Source organism: Lampris incognitus, chromosome 17 (genome assembly GCF_029633865.1).
Source record: "Lampris incognitus isolate fLamInc1 chromosome 17, fLamInc1.hap2, whole genome shotgun sequence".
Classification (NCBI taxonomy): domain Eukaryota; kingdom Metazoa; phylum Chordata; class Actinopteri; order Lampriformes; family Lampridae; genus Lampris; species Lampris incognitus.
Genome location: NC_079227.1, coordinates 11,451,481 through 11,469,657, shown reverse-complemented (window position 1 = coordinate 11,469,657; position 18,177 = coordinate 11,451,481). Strand labels below are relative to the sequence as shown.

Below are 18,177 nucleotides of genomic sequence, written 5' to 3'. Positions count from 1 at the left end.
TCAGCCCGGCCTGTCGGGACACACACAGGTGGATGGCTTTCTGTGGGATTCCTCCTTTTGCCACGAAGGGAAGCGACATCGAGTGCGGATAAAAAAAAAACTAATAGCTGCCGGATTCCCTTCCGAGGCGAGCGGTTCAACGTCTTCCTTTCCTCTCGGGTTCGGATATTTGAAACCACTGTCGGGGGAAGAGAAGATGGACCGTTTGGCGTGCTCGCTGGCTAACAAGCTAATTTCGCTAGCCGGCTAGCAGCCCCCCCCCCGGCTAATGGCAGCAAAGGGAGCAGGCTGCCCCTCGGTGTAACGGTTAGTTAGCCGTTGGACGTTTCCCTGCGTGTGCCGCGACATTACATCGTTTCTTGTCGAGTTACACGTCGAGTGAATCGCTTTGCGATGCGGTGATCTCCGAGCCCGACTCCCCCGGCTTCCGCCGCCGCCGCGCGTCGCCATCATCGCTCCGCGGCTAATTAGCTCCGGAGAGGATAACGTTGGCTCGTCGGCTGATTGGCTAATTGACTTGTCGCCTTGTTTGAGGTTCTTATTGGCTTACGAGGCGATAAACCTCGCGCTGGCCGGTGCCTTCTATCAAACGGCGCCGCGCCAGCTCTTGTCTCGGGGCCGCGGTCAAATGTTGACATCGGCTCGTCGGCAGGACGAGCGTTGGGTAACGGGCAGCAGTCGCGCCGCCATGGCGCGGAGGGATTCAGTAAGTAGAAACCATTCGCACGTCGGTGAAACGGCGCCGAGTTTTGAATTGCCTTATTGTCACTAACCCAGTCATGACGCCGTAAGAAAAAGAAAAAGGGGCGAACGCCATTAAGAGATCGCCGCCCTAAACGTCAAAATGAGCCCGTTCTTCCTCACCTGCCGATTCACTAAACGTTGTTTCTAAATGTAAATTAACTGTTTTGAAATTGACCCGGCGTGTCCCGCGGTTAGACGTGGAGTAGTGCCCAGCTATGCTGAGGCGTCGCTTTCCTTCCCGACGTCAGAACTCGACAGAGATGGTGTTATTCACACGCGGATCCCCGCGGGGACGCGACGCCCAGATTGCCCGTGGATGTCCGCTGCCGCGTAACATCATGACGTCATTTGAAACGAAGCTCTGGATCTCAACCTTGAGATAAGACTTGATCGGCTGTCTCAAGTTTGCCAAGCTAACCTCCGTACAAATGGATCAGACGGTGCTGTCTGCCCAGCTGGGTCTTTCAGAATGGGAGACGGACCACAGTTCTCCCCTGGGGTTCCTCAGCTTGGGCTCTGACAAGGGCGGTCTGTTGCCTCTCAACAAAAGTGGTCAAACTGGTTTGGATTTTGCTGAACATGTTGACCAAGAGGACTGTGAAGAGGCTCTCAGCGACAGCGCCCTAAATGTAGACAACCTGTTAAGGACATCCGGTTATTTTTGTGGGGATCATATCTTGGAGTTGGAGAGAAGTGATGCCCCGACTGGTTTTCAAAGCATACATTTCGAGGAGTTAAAACCTGCTCAACAGCCCGATGTATCTGATGACATAACTGATGAGATCACTCTCTCGTGGTTGTTTAACCCTGGTTCCTCTGATCTGCTCAGGGAGGATTCCCCCTGTGAGCATCTAAAGTGGACACAGGGTCCATCTGTCAAAGATGCTAATGCCTGGAGCTGCGAGGAACCTTCATCCCTGGAGCAGATTTCAGAAAGGACTCCTGGAACTCGCGCAGACACTTCGTCTTTGCTGGTAGACCTCCTGTCTTCCAAACACTCCTGTTCCCCTCCTCTGTCCCCTGTGTGTTCCGGTGAAGCCGGCCCACATGGTGTCACTGAGGAGCTGCTCCTCCATTCACAGGATGAGCAGGGAGGCCTCCCTCCCTCCCTTCTCTCCCAGGGAGGGGAGAGGGTGTCACCTGAAACCGAGGACAAAGGTTCAGTCCTGGAAGCAGTGAGTGATCTGCCTCTAGTCAGTAATGTTACCCTGGCTGGTTTATTTGGAAGCTCTCTTCAGCAGGATACTGTTATAACTGACTGTTGCAGCACACCAGCAAGCAATCGAGAAGAGTTCTTCCCTTTGCTGGATTCGGAGGTTCCTGTGTGCGATGAGAGCCCCAGCCTCTGTCCCACCAACCTCACCTCTCTCACTTGCAAAGGTGCACTGTTAGATTCCCTAGCGGAGGAACCCGGGGGGGAGCATGCCTCCATAGACTTGAGTAAAGATACGACCTCAGAGGAGCCAGGTGAAGGTGAGTTGTCCGCACCCTGTCCTTCCGCAAACCCTGTTTCAACATTGGAGGAGTTATTGCCAGCAGTGCCCCCAGATGGAGATGCCCCAGTCCAGGGTGACTTGCCCAACCACCTTCCCTCAGCAGAAAATGACTGTATGGATTTGATGGAAGAAAACCATCTTTCCGAATCCCAACATGAAAGGGACTGCTCGATGGCTTTGGAATTGGGTTTGACAGCAGACGAAGTCCATCATGAGGAAACGTTGCACTCGAAACTGCCAGAGGCTGAGCACAGTGATTGGAGTACTGATTTGCAAGTTGAACGGCACAACGGGGAAAAAGACGAGGAAAGGCCGACGGACCTGAACCTGCGGGGACACTCGGATCTTCATGTTCCAGACGCTTTGGATTTTCCAGCTCAAGAGTTGAGCAGAGGTTCCTCTGAGACCGGATGGACTGCGGAGCAAAGTGTGGAGGCGGTTTCTCTCTCTGAGATGGTGGTACCGGACTCCGTGCCCGTGGTCTCTTCTGGAGACCAGAGGGCGGAAGACGCCTCTCCACTGAAGGCAGTGTTCGATGCTCTGGACCAAGATGGAGACGGCTTTGTTAGAATAGAAGAGTTCATGGAGTTTGCTGCCGCCTATGGCGCCGATCAGGTGAGATCCAGATTGCATCCCCTCCGTTTATTGTGTTTATTTGTTTTGCATGGACTTCACAGACAGAATTATGTAGGCCAGTTTGAAGTTGTTGTATATCTAACTAAATGAAGTACTTGTACCTAATTTATTTTTTCCTGACTGTACGTTAGAGCCCGATTGTTTGTTTATGCGTGGTTAATTCCATCGACTGAAATCCAACCCACTGATGGCACAGCCCAATTCCATCATCTCATGTTACTAAAAGGGGAAAAAAAAATTTTTTAATGGTTTTTGAGATGTTTGTGCCAAGTGAAATGAGATAAAAGACCTGATTGTGTTCAGTCACTCTGCTTGAAATGTAGATGGAAAAATAACTGAAGAAATAATCTGTTGTCTCCTGAAATCTCATTTTTTATAAATGCAGTTTTATGTTTTTGTGAAAGGTTAGGTTGGTGTTGCTCAGGCATACAACGAAGCAGGGTGAAACACTCTGGCGTACCATATACTGTATTTCAAAGCCTTTTATGCATAGGCAGCAATGGGCTTTAGGCCCAGTTCTTAAGCTAAATCAGTTTAGCATATCTACTGGTGGCTCTACCCGTCATAACCATTCTTTCCTTATGGTCCCCACAAAGCAGCTCTGAATATTGAGCTTAATGGATTTGGCTAATACTGCCACATATTATTAAAACCATGCCTAGATTAGTGTGTAATCTATATTTGGCAAGGGCTCAAGAATCAGGATTTAGGTCATCATCTAGATAAATCTGTCAAAAGCATATTGCCTGTAATGAACCGTCAAGCTGGGCACCCACCCATTTGTCCATTGACATTGTGTTTTACCCATTAGCATATTCTGTGGCCCAGGCATAATCTGTTGGAATGAGAGTGGAAAGATGGTGTCCGACTCCCATCAGTGACCCTGACTCTGTATTCAGACCTCCAAACATATTTTACAGTTTCACAGCTTTGGCACATGGGAGAGAAAAGGTGCTACTTCTGTCTTTCATAACAGAAGACGAAGCTGTCAAGTGATGGTTGGGCTGGAATAATGAATCCACTGCAGAACAGGATCTTGTGTTTCCTTAAAGGAGTGTTTCCATTTAAGCAGAAGTAGTCTACAGAGAATCCTTTCTGTTCCCCTTAGTACTTTTCAGAATGTTTGCTTTTACTTGCACACCCTTCTTTATCCCTCGGAAAGGCTGTTGGCTCCCGTTGTTTTCCTGGACACTTTGAATGTAGAGAGTTGAGCAAGGTGGTTACTTGGATCAGACTAAAGTGCCATTGAGCAATAATTAAAGCGAAACAAAAGGTGTCAGTTTCTTTTCTGGCCTAACATGCGTGCTTCTGTGCATGTACAAATGTTTACAGGAAGGACCATGAGTTCAGCAAGTAAGCCCTCCATTTGCAAATAACTGTGAAAGGCTTTGATGCAAATGCTGATCTGGTGTGCCTGATAACACTGGCAGGGTTGAGTTCTCATGAAAATCCATTTTCTTGTTTGACTCCCACTCAGGTTGTAGCCTCAAATGTGTATTTTTGTTTTTGAAGCCGTGAAGATATTCAAATAGCTGCTATGTGGTAATAATCGTGAGCAAATGTGCGGGGGCATTTTAGACACCCATCTGTGTTCCTCTAGTGTATATGATGGAGCATCAGCACACCACTGTCAGATAAAGGATTGGACCAGTTTCTTTTTTTAAAGATTTTAGCTACATGTGTGAGTATTGAACCATGTAGATTAGCCAACTCTGTTGCTGACTGACTAACCACGCTTTATAATCCCCTCTCTCCCAGTTCAAAGCGCCTGTGTTGCCCCTGCTCTTTGCCGGGCCCGGCTGTAGGTATCTCTGACTCCCCAGGCAGAGCATTCTAAAGGATTAAGAGGAGAATGTGTTTTTTCCTGAGTCAGAGGAACTGTATGGGGTCTGACACCGTCCGCCACCTGACCCTGCCCCCCTCCCATGGATGGGGAAGAGATTGACCAGTTCGTCATTCTGCTTGTTTTGAGGAGCTTCAGAGAAGATGAATTGACACCATGAGCTTCCCTGGGCTCCAAGGCAGAGCCAGCCTCGGTGTTGTGGTATGGACTTGGATATCCAGTGGTCCTCTCCTCCTGTAGCTCTGAAGTATTCACATCCCAGCAGTTTCCCCCGTGTCTGCGCTCCAGAAAGATTTGCTTTTTGTGTCGCCAACCAGATTGGGCAGATTGATTACTGTGTGTCTCTTAAGAAAAGAGGGTATCTGGTCTCAGGTTTCCCAGGGCGACGGGCAGGTTTGTGCCCTCCCGTCTCAGCCAGGCGGCCTCTCCGATTTCACTGGTTTTGTGACTGCTGGTGGTGGTGATGGTTGGGGGGGGTGGGGGGGTGATGGAGGCTTAAGTCTTTTTGGTTTTTTTTACTGTTTCAAAAAGTAAGCATGAAGCACACTGACCCTTGTGTTCAGTATCCAAAGAATGTTATGTAAGGGCCCGCCGTTGGATTTACAGTGTTCGGGAGGCCGACTCTGAATACACGAGGAAGGACAGCTCTAATCTCACAAGGTCTTCAGCTAGGTGCCTGGAGCCCCGGTGTGGGGTTTTCTCGGGTATGATTTACAAATACTTCATACTTTTCATATCTTAGAGATACAGTATCATTCATTACTGGTGAAAGACCCGATTCATAGTTCATAAAGAACTGATGCTTTTTCTGATGACATAAGACACGCCGGTTTACTGGATGTATGGTGAACAGGAATATACTTCGATTGTAATATTGTTTATCTGTGTTAGTGTTTGACTATCTTGTGTCAACAGAGGCATTTCAGCTGCAGTTTACACCATACACACACCATTGTTTTGGAGTAAAGGTGCGTTCCTGTTTTTCACTGGAATGAGCTTTGCCTTGGTACATCGTTCTGCTTCGCTTCCCCAGATATATCCCTGATTTGAATGATCTCCACTCCCTAAAGAGGCTCAGATTAGGGAGATCATACCAGGAACCATTGTGGTGACGGTGGTATTTTAGTGGTGTGGTGGAGAAAATGGAATAATTTCCCCCAGTCGGGCCATAATTCATACAGAGACTGGCTAAACAACACTGTAAACAAGAACCAGAGTTGGAGCGCTAGAAAAGCTTGCAGCCAAGTGGGAAAAGGGATTGGGGAGTCTGGATTTCACAGCAAGGGATCAGTTCATTAGCAGGATTTGTTTATTTCTAAATGTGGGAAATAGTTTGGTCTTGCGGTTTATTTTTACTGTGTCTGCAAGCATCACAAATGGCTGTTTTCCTTGTGGTGAATTTTCTTCCTTGGTCTGTAGAAAACAGATTTGATAGAGTTTTTACCTCTGGACTACACCCAGCTGATAAACTAGGCTCGGCTTTGGTGTCTGTGTTGTACCGTGTTGGGAAGGCCCCGGTAGGCCGGTGGTAGGAGACTGCGTGATGTAGGGGAATAATACCACATTTGCATGTACATCCTGAACCTTTACGTGCCAAAGGCAAATGTCTTGGTCAGAATGATTCCAGGAAGTAGAGCAGCTTCATGGTGGATGTGACAGCATGGACACACACACACACACACGTTCATGTGTAAGGGTGTAGGGTGTATGAATCGCTTTGCAGAAACTTTAGTCTGTGGCTTTTTTTAAAATCATATTTACAGAATATAACTTATTTATACCTTCAATTTATACCTCCATTACAACTAACACTTCAAGCTGAAGTAAAGGGTTTTTTTTGTTTTCCTTTTAGAATTTTTTATTTCCTTTTGTTAAATTATCTGTAAACCATATAGGTACAGCTGAAAAATTTAAAAAAACGGCAGGCAAAATTGTGAATTTAGTTGTATAAGTTGTTGAAATTGAAATAAAAACTAAGTTAAAAAAAAAAGAGTAGCACGGTGGTGCAGTGGTTAGCGCGGTCGCCTCACAGCAAGAAGGTCCTGGGTTTGAGCCCCGGGGTAGTCCAACGTTGGGGGTCGTCCTCTGTGTGGAGTTTGCATGTTCTCCCCGTGTCTGCATGGGTTTCCTCCGGGTGCTCCGCCCCCCCCCCCCCCCCCCAGTCCAAAGACATGTAGGTCAGGCGAACCGGCCGTACTAAATTGTCCGTAGGTGTGAATGTGTGTGGGCCCTGTGATGGCCTGGCGGCCTGTCCAGGGTGTCTCCCTGCCTTCTGCCCAATGACTACTGGGATAGGCTCCAGCATCCCCGTGACCCTGGGTAGGATAAGCGGTTTGGATAATGGATGGATGGATTTACAGAATAGTGTCGTGTCCTTTAAGCCAAAAGTTCAGTGGTGGAAATTGGACATGAAGTTGTAGTTCCTTTGTCCTTGTCAGTTGCTGTTTTTATTTTTTTCTACACCCTTATTCCACCATGTTGTTGTTGTTTTGTTTTTTTTTAAACTGATTAATGCACACGAGGTTGATGTAGGACAGGTTTATTTATCGGTACTACTCCGCTTCCCATTCATAACAACCGTCTTATTGATTCAGGCCTGGAAACTGCCACAGTCCTAAAACAGTCCTGATGATCTGGCCACTGACCATTTTGGGGGTTCAATGCCTTGCTTTAGTGCACCCTGTCACCAAAAAAAGGGGGGATGCTTTTAATTCAGTTTTCTAGATGATCGGGGATTGAAACTGGTGACCTTCTTGTCGTGGAGCCGAACAGATGTATCTTTCTGTGGACGGCGCTGCATCAGGTTTTGATGAGGGCCAATGGCGGGCCACTTTCTCCGGAGCAGTGGTACACAGCCGTATGGCTTACCCAGCATTTCACCAGCAGACTTCACTATTATACCTCCCCTGTCTGGTTGGAGGTATGTTAACTGGTGATCATTTAGACTTTTGGGGGACCACAAAAAAGTGAAAGGTCACTCAGCAGCAAGGTCAGTTCCCACACCCCTGAAGTCCCTGGTAGATAAATCTTTTTGGAAGTCTCACTTATTGGTTTGGATCCCGTGTGTGTGACTGGCACACACATATATATATATACACACACACACACACACCGCCTTTCTCCAGCCACTGTCCATTAGCCAACAGCATTGTATCGACTTTTTAAAATCCTCAAAGGAATGCCCTATGCCCTGACCCCCGTTTTGTGTGTGTGTGTGTGTGTGTTCTCCATTAAAAAATACTATCATTTGGACCTGTCTCCCCGTCTTTAGCAGAAGAGCTCCACTGGCAGCCTTATTAGAACTGTTATCGGAGCTTTGTTCAGCGGCTATTGTGTAACCCCCCATCAGAGAAAAGACTCTACCCCAGAGGTATTCATCTCCCCGGGCTCCTGTGCACTATTGGTCTTTATAGGACCAGTCAGGCGTACCACTGCAACGATTAGACACAAACAGAGGGAACGGTGGGAGAAAAAACCCCCCAAAAAAAACAAAACACTGTGCCTTGGCTGCTTGCTAAGCGTGGGACAGAATGGGCTCCAAGTATGATCTCTGTTTACTGCTCTCCTTCACAAAGTGAGGTGGAGAGTGTTGCCTTGCCCTTAGCTATGATGGCTTATCTGTGTGAAGTGAGCTATGACACGTGGGATTTCTAGAATTGCCGCCAAGTCACTCATGCTAGAATAAACAACTTTTGCTTTTGAACTGTGGATTGGGACATTAGTGGTGGGGAGACTACACAGGCTGATTTCTGTGTATGTCTGTGACTTTTTGCCCTTGTATTAATAATATTGACTTGAACACATAATTGGGGGGAAAAGCGGTGTTCTAGCTGAGGATGCTGATGAGCCAGTTCCATTGGTTTAAACTGTAATATGAATTGAGCTGTGATGCCATCAGTCCTCTCCACTGTGTAGGGTTCCTAACATTCAGCCATTCATTTTATGGGGAAATATAATATCTCTTCAAGAACTGAGGAACTCTTGTAGCTAGCTAACGTTAGCTACTACTGACATTAGCCATCCCTCAGAACTGACAGAAGTAAACAGCCGTTTTCCCAGCCCTGACCTGATTGGCTGGAAATACACCCTTTTTTTTCTCTCTCAAAATAATTGTTAGATTTTAGGGCGGCATGGTGGCGCAGTGGTTAGCACAGTCGCCTCACAGCAAGGGTTAGAGCCCCGGGGTAGTCCAACCTTGGAGGTCATCCCGGGTCGTCCTCTGTGTGGAGTTTGCACGTTTTCCCCAAGTCTGCGTGGGTTTCCCCCGGGTGCTCCGGTTCTTCAAGACATGTAGGTCAGGTGAATCGGCTGTACTAAATTGTCCGTAGGTGTGAATGTGTGTGTGTGGGCCCTGTGATGGCCTGGCGGCCTGTCCAGGGTGTCTCCCCGCCTGCCGCCCTATGACTGCTGGGATAGGCTCCAGCATCCCCGCAACCCTGAGAGCAGGATAAACGGTTTGGATAATGGATGGAATATAATATCTCCTTAAGTAAACAGAATTCCCAAAAGTTGAACGTGTCTGCATGTTTCCTAAAGCAGATGAAAGTTTTAACATCGGAATAGAGGGTCTACATTGTAGCAATGCATCTCGGACAAGTTAGGGTGCATAGATTTGGACGGAAGGAAAAGTGTTGCTTTTAGCTAGCCTGCTGTCATCCCCCTGTCTTCTCACCTCTGTCTGCAGAGAGAGAGAGAGAGGTGTTATTTCCTGTGCACCATGACGCTCTGTTCTGAGATGGAACAGCGAGACACTTGCTACCCACTAGCCACCGCCTTGTAAATGTCAACCTTTTACCTTAATGGGATTCCTCACAATGAGCAACAAGTTCCAGCCTCTTTAAACGCCTCACCTCCTACACAACCTCTAACCAGTCATCAACCTCTTTCACTGGAGAGGATTTTCAAAAGGGGGCCAGGATTTTGAAGAGACTTCATTCAGTCAGTCAAATTTTACACAGTATCTTGTACAAATGAATGAGTCATTCACCCATTGAGACTATTGGGTTTTTGTGTCTACTGCATAATGTCCATGACCAGTCATCTAATCGTTTTGTTACTATTGTTTGTTTTCTGGTGTGCACATTTTTCATCGCCATGTGGAGCTCACTGAATTAACAGTGACTGAATGTTGTTTCTTGTACATCACCCAAAAACGCAACACACTTTTGGGAGCAAGTAAGACATAAAGGGTCTTCTTCTTCTTCCTCTTTTGGCTTGTTCCCTGTTTCCCCAGGGGTCGCCACAGCGGATTTGATAGTTTCCGTCAGTACCCTGTGAGGGCGCAGCACCGATGGCGGTCTTGTCAATCTGCATAATGATTTGGCAAAATTTTATATCGGATGCCCTTCCTGAATACATAAAGGGTAAAAACGATAAATCATTTTGATGCAGCAGGCAGTCCTTGCTGTAAAAGAGGCTGGCTCGTGAGCACAAGATCTCAAAAGTCAATTCCTGTTAACAGTCAGGTGTCTTTTCTCAAATGTTCTTGAGCTAGACACCTCACTCTCACCCTCATTCTGTGTCTTGTACTAGATCCAGACTCAACTTGGTCCAAAAGTTAATATAGGTCAGCCCATCAACTCCGCGTTAACCTCCCTCTCATTGAAATCGGGTCACGCTCCATGTCGCCTTCTCCTACAGCTGGGTGTCCGTCACCAAGCCCAGATCAGAAATCACTGGGCTTTCTCTGAGAAGCTCTGGGCAAGTCAATCCAGAGTTCATTAGCAGTCTTAGCCTCTAAGCTGTGTGAGTTGGAGCTCAGCGTTGCTAAGCAGATGAACTCTCGTGTGTGTGTGTGTGTGTGTGTGTGTGTGTGTGTGTGTGTGTGTGTGTGTGTGTGTAAAAATGGTTACAAACCGTGTAGTCAGAAGTGAAAATTGAAAGCCCTTGAGAAATGCCTGTGTTCGCGTTGTGCCCCTCCTTCTCTCAGGGCTGGATCGAGTCGGAACCACAGAAACCTCAGAACCCCCACCCCCCACACTGTCAGGCTCCCTCCCAGCTCGTTGTGTCAGCGATACGCCGCCCGGAGTGACAGCGTAATGACGAGTTTGTGGAAATGCGCAACGCACCACATTTGGCTCCCTCTGTCATTTGTGCGTGCACATTCTGATTGCTTGGCGCCACTGTTGATTCTCTCTACATAGATACAAGTCTGGGGGGGGGGGGTGATCTTCAAATCCTTAGGTTCCTGTTTCAGTCCAAGGGAGCTGTTTCTCTGACGCTACACAGTCACTGTTGTTCAGCACACATTATCCTCTGGTTGCCAGTTTACCAGCAGAGAGGGGAGATAACGGGAACATCACGTCACTGCTTGTCATGGGACTCGGTGCGTACACCTCCGTCTTGCTGCGCACTGAGAGCACACGTGGATGCGTGTTTGGATATACGCCGCTGAAAATGCATTTTAAACTTGCCCCCGTCTACATCCAGGAATTTTTAATGACATATAGTGACACAGTCAGTGTAACAATGACATTGCCAAGATGAATCAAACTGACATTTTCTTCTTTTCTATATTGCATGGAATTGAAGGGTACATGGTTTACTCTGTAATCCCATGTGTGAACCTTTTTAATTTAAAAACTGAAAACAAACTGTCCTAATCTGTAAGCTTTAACCTTTCGGTGTCATCTCAGAAGATACACTGTAGGTATTGTAACTGGCATTGTTTGTTTTGTTTCCCCCCCCCCCTTTTTCTCCTGAATTGTACCCAGCCAATTACCCCACTCTTCTGAGCCGTCCCGGTCACTGCTCCACCCCCTCTGCTGATCCGGGGAGGGCTGCAGACTACCGCATGCCTCCTCCGATACATGTGGAGTCGCCAGCCGCTTCTTGTCACCTGACAGTGAGGAGTTTCGCCAGGGGGACGTAACGTGTGGGAAGATCACGCTGTTCCCCCCTCCTCCTGAACAGGCGCCCCGACCGACCAGAGGAGGCGCTGCAGTGACCAGGACACATACTCGCATCCGGCTTCCCACCCGCAGACACGGCCAATTGCGTCTGTAGGGACGCCCGATCAAGCCAGAGGTAACACGGGGATTCAAAGCAGGATCTCCGGGTTGGTAGGCAACAGAGTAGACCGCTACACTACTCGGACACCCTAGCGTTCTTTAACGCTCCCTTTTATGTCAACTGCTGCAGGTCAGCTCCTTTCATGTCTGCTAAAGACCAGGTACCTTGTAAAAGCCTTGTAAACGTACTGTCACGTATGTCGTAAAATCCGCAATATCTGATGTTTGCAACGGGTTTGACGACCTCGGATGTTTTTACAAGCACATTTTTATTCCTCCAGAGTAAAAATCCTCCTGATGCTCTGTGGGATTCTGCAGTCAAAAGGTTATGTTTTAAAAATCAAACTTTACAACTTTTCATTGGTTTCAGGTAACTTGTGTTCAGATGCAGGGACTCTGTTCTTGCTCTCATATTGCACAACACTCCTGATTTCATTAAATATTCATAAAATACAGTCAAAGTCGGGCAGGTTTCTCTCTCGTAGAGTCGTCCCCCTTGTATCACGGTCGTTATGACAGAACTGGCTCTGATTAATTCATGAGGCACCAAGGCAAACCGCCCCATCTGACAGGGTGGAAGAGAGTTTTTCTGTTGCAGTGATGACACACAGTTTTAAGTGTTTTTTTTTTTTTTTTTTTTTGCCTTGTCTCTTTTAAGGTGAAAGATCTGACCAAGTTCCTGGACCCCAGCGGCTTGGGGGTGATCAGCTTCGAGGACTTCCATAGGGGAATCTCCGCCATCAGCAATGGAGGTGAGTCACCAGAGTTGATCTTGGACGTCTTCTCTGTAGGAGTTTCATTAAGTACTGATGTCATGCTTTACTCATTTTTTTTCCCCTGTTTGTCAGTGCAGGAAACGTCACACTCAAAATATGACAGACATGGCACTATGAAAGGTTATGAACATAAAAAATGATAATAAAAAAAGGTCAAAGATGGTTGAATCAGTTCATCTGGATACAACGTTTATTAACGGATACGTTTCATCACTCATCTAAGTGACATCTTCAGTCTAAACTGACTGCAGGTATCTCCACCCCTTATAAACAATACAGTGCCTAACGACCAAAACCAACGGGCAGTTTCATATGCAAATAGGGGTGTGACCATTGATCATGTGTACTATTCACAGAGGATTAGGGATTGTTGCTGTCACCGCATTGTAAGATGGTGACAGATGTATAACAACCGAAACCAACGACCAGTTTCATGATCAAATATGGGTGTGCCCATGAACTAGAGTTTCGATGACCATGTGTACTATTCACAGAGGGTTCGGGAATAGTTGCAATCACAGCATTGTAAGATGGCAACAGATGTACTCATAGCCCCCCGCCCCCCCGCGATTCAGGGATGGTCGTTCCCTCTTAACATAGATACCTGCAGTCCGTTTAGACTGAAGATGTCACTTAGTTGAGGGATGAAACGTATCTGACCATAAACGTTGTATCCAGATGAACTGATTCAACCTTATTTGATTTTCTTACCTGGATTGTTGAGCATGCATCAAGACACTTAACTAGAGTTTCAATGGCCATGGTACTATTCACAGAGGATAAAAAAAAGGTCATTAGCACTTAATCAGCTCATCCCTAAACAATTGTGTGTAAGCATTTTAAGGACTGTTTGGCAAGCACAAGGTAAGAATATTTTCATGCCCAAGTTTATTTTCTCTATAACCTCATATCCTGCACAAAGAGTGGCACTGATGTACACTCTTGTGCATATGCAAACTGTGTGTATTGTATACATGTTGCATGGATGGATGAATGGATGGTTGGTTTTATTTAGCCCTGCCCCGGAGGGCTTCTTTCAGGCTATAATATTCACAGTTTTTCATTGCTGTCCAGCTGAGGAAAGACAGGCTGACCCAAATTCTTTGTTACCAAACTCAAAATGTTTCTCTTCCTAGCACCATATCTGCCTCCCTGACCTGTTTTACAAGCCATAAAACCAGATGTTCGGTGCAGCAGCCCGTGTACACCCCTCATCATACAATGGCCGCAATTCATGAGGTTCTGCGGACAGCCCGAGTAATCAGGATATCCCGGCCTTCACCTCGGCCATTTAAAGCATGACGGAGGGATGTTTCCTGTGAAGCAGAGGGCGTCGCCCTGGGACTATTTATTTTCAGTGTCAGGTCTTTTCTCCTGCCTTCTCGTGTAAATCGTGGAGTCACTTTGCAGCTCCAGCAGCATTCTCTTGCGTTTCATAGCAGCTAGTAAAGTGTCCATGATGGATTTGTTCACTGTGCAACTCTAGTATCTGTCATCGCCGTTGACATGATTGTGACCGACACCTCCGGGCCTAACTGACATCATTACATAGAGAGTGCACCACTTGTGTTGACACACTGCGCAGGTTGTGTTGATGTTACATTTACAGTGAGCTGTTTGCCCAGTGTTTTCCAAGCTACTGGTGTTTTCATCGATCTGTGACACTCTCCTCCCGTGGCTTTCTGGGTTACACATCTCATGTTACCCACCCTGTTTAATAAGTCATGTTTTGGAAAGGGTGAGGCACCCAGACACATGGGATGATGGGCTGAGTTTCAGAGGGAGGGAGGGAAGGAGAGCGGGAGGGTAGTCCTTTTCGCCTAAATTATTCACCATTGCTTTTCATTGTGCTCTTTCTTTCTCTCTTTCTCTCCTTTTTTACTGGGTTGACTGGTAATTGTTTCATAAAGTTGTTTCCCAGAGAAAGGAAGCAGAGGATCAGAGGCTGTTTATGTCGGAGCATCTTCGTCAGTTCATCTTGTCAGATTTCTTTCGGCTCTCTCATGTGGAAAATTTTATGGAGTAACCTTTGTGTGTCAATGAAGCCTCCAGCAAAGAAATATCAGTTTGAATAAAAAGAATCTGAGAGGGGAGGGGGGGGGGCTTTTCAGAATTACAGGGAAGCTGGGATTTTGATTGATATAAGGCTTTTGAAATGATGGAGATGAATGATGTAAACATATCAGCAAGCTGGAAGACAAATTTTAGACTTTATTCATTCACACAGGTAACAGTTATGGGATTACACGGCGGATTTGTCATTTTGATTTGCTTAGGTTAATTGTTTTCATTGCCACGTGGCTTTATATACAGAATTTGTTTTTACTTAAGAGGAAGTTGAAAACAAATTGGGTATTTCCTATCAGACATCAGTTTCTCATTGACATGTGAAGATCAGAGCTCACACTGCTGTCAGAACTCCCCCGTGTCTGTAAAGACAACATGGACCTTTGTGGCTCATCTACTTAGTTGCTTTGTGTGGAGGTCAGTCAGGATCCACTGTACTGTCAGTGACCCCACCCCACTACTTTCCCCAAACACCCCACCCTGAACCTGCTGTTCCTGTTTCAGCGTTTATTCCAGCACTCCCAACCTCCACCTTCTCCATTGTTCCTCCTCTCCCGTACTTGTTATTGGGCTGGGGGACCTTCATAAAGCAGCCCTGTGGGGCATGGAAATACCTTGTCTCCTGCACCGTCTCTGGCATGTTGGTCTAGTCGCCACTTGGCTGCTTGAAGGAATGGTCAAGCAATGAGAAAATCAAGAATCTCTGTCTCTCTGTCTGTCTGTGGTATTTTGAGACCCTGCCAGGTAATACCACAGGCCTTCAGTCCAAATAGAGGGCCTCTCTCTCCTGCCCAACCCCATTCAAAGCGGTCTCATTCCTCCTAAACAAGCAGTGAGGCTTCCTGGAGAGCGGTGGTTTATATCCCAGCAGTTGCTGTCGAGAGCACTGTTTGTACTCCATTCTCTCTGCAGGGCATTGCTCACTGCTCTGTTTACTAGATACAGGCACCCCAGAGGCTCATGGGAGTCCATCGTATTGGGGGCTGTCTCGGGTTTCACCGCCTCTCTGCAGGTGCTTTCAAAACTAACATTTATTGACTAATTTGATTTTGATAGGGGTCAAAAATCTTGTTTTTATTGTTTTATTTTGTCGATACGCTCGGTCACATGCCATTTCATAGCCTTTGACATGTAAGCGTAAGTTATATAATATTCTGTATTCCACCAAGCATGAAGACTTCAGCAGTATATGCATTTTAAAGTGGGTCGGCTAAGACATGATTTAGCTAATCTGAGCAGTGTTGTTTGAATAAACATGGTTCAGCTTGCAGTCTGACAACCTATCAGCTTGTCAAACAGTCAGGTTTCATGTTGACCTTCAGATTTAGGAAAAGTATACAGCTATCTTTTCTTTTTTTCTATTTCATTAACCTTTATAATTTTACAGTCCCTTCTGCTGCTTTAACCACCTGCTATAATCCCACTCCCCCCTGCTGCCGCTGTCATTGTTGGCCGTGCACAATGACGGCGTATACAGTCAACGCATACATGAATCCCGTGTGTCTGTTTTAGCTCCCGGCTTCTTGTTGACATTGTGGTTTTTGTTTTCAGACAAATTAACCGCGTCCTATTTTCTCTGTCTCTCTGTGCCCCCAGGTCCAGAGCCTCAGGTTTACGATGTCCACTACAGCCCAGAGGATGGCGCTGTGGGTTGCCCCGAAGAGTATGATGAGGTAGGGCATGGCACCTAACTCTTTTTTTTTTTTTTTTTTTTTTTTTTTGGGAAATTCAGTAATTCGGTGAAAGAGAGTGAACATGCATGCATCACTTCCTCTGCCCCAGTTCTTCGCTGGTCCACCCTGCGGCAGAGCGTTCTGGTCGCAGGCTGAACTCCCTGTGCACTTTCCCACATATGCCACTGTAATTCTGTGAATGGTTAGCAGAGCTATCATTAGTGTGCTGTGACTATTCTGCACTTGCCAAAATAACATCTGGCAGGGTTCCTTCATTGTTAGAATTTTTCTTTTGACAAGTGTTGAGTGATTTGGAACTTGTCTGAACTTTTCACACGTGTGTGAAGTTATTATTTTCTTTTATCAAATCACGGTTAGCATATCTGGGATTCCTGTCTTCTCTTGTGCTCCAAGTCTGTATATTTTACTCTAATTTTTGCTGATCTTGGCAGGGTTGGGTTATTTCAGCCATTGTGTGCATTTGGAAGCATGTTGTGAGTGGGCCACAGTATGCCAACACTGTCTGTGCACTACAAAGTATCAGCGCCCCCACTTGGCATGGCTGATAAGTGCATTGAGAGGGTTTCTATGTCTCGGGGCCAAACTACAGTCGATGTGGCTTTTCTTTTCAGAACCTTAGGGCCCTTTTGTTTCACATGTTTCTCGTGGGAATTGAAGCTGGTATTGAGGACTTGGGACCACATGCGGGGTTACATTGAATTTGCAAGTTTAGAATTAAAGACACGGGGATACTGAGAGTATCAATTGAGACCAGTAAATCTCCCAGCAGCTCTGTAATGAGAGTTGCTGACACAGTGCCTGATGAGTAGTTGTAGAATCAGAATCTGGTCTGTTTGCTCTTTCTATTTGTTTTCAGGCACAGGGAGTTTAAGGAACAGTTACACAGTACAGCAAGGGTCATGAAATGATGAATGTTCTTCAACACTGAAACTAAAAAAATGCTAAGAAAATATATAAAAAGTAAAAAAATGATTTTATATATATATCTACTCATATATTTTCGGAATGTGTGTGTGTGTGTGGTGTTAGTGTGTGTGTGTTAGTGTAGATAGCGGGACCGAAAACTAAAGCATTTATGATCCTAATTCTTTTTGGAGGTGGTAGGTATTGTCTCAGAGAGTAAGGGAAAAATCCCAGAAAATTAAAATTATGCATAAATATGCAAAATATGCATTTTTCTAAAAATGGCTAAAAACCACTTTTCTCGGCATTTCAGATGATTCTGAGCATCTTTGATTTTTTCACCAATATAGCAATTTTTTCTGGGACTTAAGACATTTTTTGGCATTATGCAAAATATACATTTTTGCAAAAATGCACTTATGATCCCAATTTTTTTTGGAGGTGGTAGGTATTGTTCCAGAGAGGACCAGAAAAATAGCAGAAAATTAAAATAATTATAATAATTATGCAAAATATGCATTTTCTAAAAATGACTAAAAACCACTTTTCTCTGCATTTCAGATGATTCTGAGCATTTGGGGGGAGGGAGTTGGAGTGGGGGGGGTTTAGGGGCTGGGGGAAGGCGGTCAGCTGGCAGGATGAAGAGGAGGGAGATTTAGACGGGTGGATAACCAAACCGCTACATTGTAGCGGGGTTCTTCTAGTATATATATATATATATATATATATATATATATATGATGTATAATATATGGTTTTAGGGTTATGATATATATAGGTATATGTGTGTGTGTATGCAAACTAAGATGAACAAAACTAAAGGTAAATATATATGGGGTACCTCAATGCGCATAATATTGTTGTGTGTGTGCGTGTCCGTGTGCCAGTATGCATTTGTACATTTGTAATGAGTTATTCACAACATTGCAGTTAGAATGAGACAGCATATGGAGTGGATAAATACAGTAATAACAGCATAGATAGTAGCTATACTGTATATATGACTGT

The 18,177-nt window shown here is 45.8% G+C and overlaps 1 protein-coding gene across 1 annotated transcript; it reads left to right on the top strand.

Annotated features, from left to right (window-relative positions):
* The first annotated feature begins 343 nt into the window (after positions 1-343).
* Positions 344-16,263, top strand: LOC130127912 (uncharacterized). The gene is made up of 6 exons (XM_056297624.1): positions 344-2,855; positions 10,252-10,419; positions 10,649-10,725; positions 10,986-11,175; positions 12,388-12,481; positions 16,169-16,263. The coding sequence occupies exons 1-6, from the start codon at positions 1,173-1,175 to the stop codon at positions 16,261-16,263; spliced, it is 2,307 nt and encodes a 768-aa protein (XP_056153599.1). The 5' UTR covers positions 344-1,172.
* Positions 16,264-18,177: the final 1,914 nt, after the last annotated feature.

Bases quoted from the DNA above. Each gene is read 5' to 3' on its own strand.
- LOC130127912 (XM_056297624.1), top strand. From the start codon at position 1,173: ATGGATCAGACGGTGCTGTCTGCCCAGCTGGGTCTTTCAGAATGGGAG. The intron at 2,856-10,251 runs GTGAGATCCAGA...GTCTTGTACTAG, and splicing joins CCGCCTATGGCGCCGATCAG to ATCCAGACTCAACTTGGTCC. The intron at 10,726-10,985 runs GTCAGCGATACG...TCTGGTTGCCAG, and splicing joins GCTCCCTCCCAGCTCGTTGT to TTTACCAGCAGAGAGGGGAG.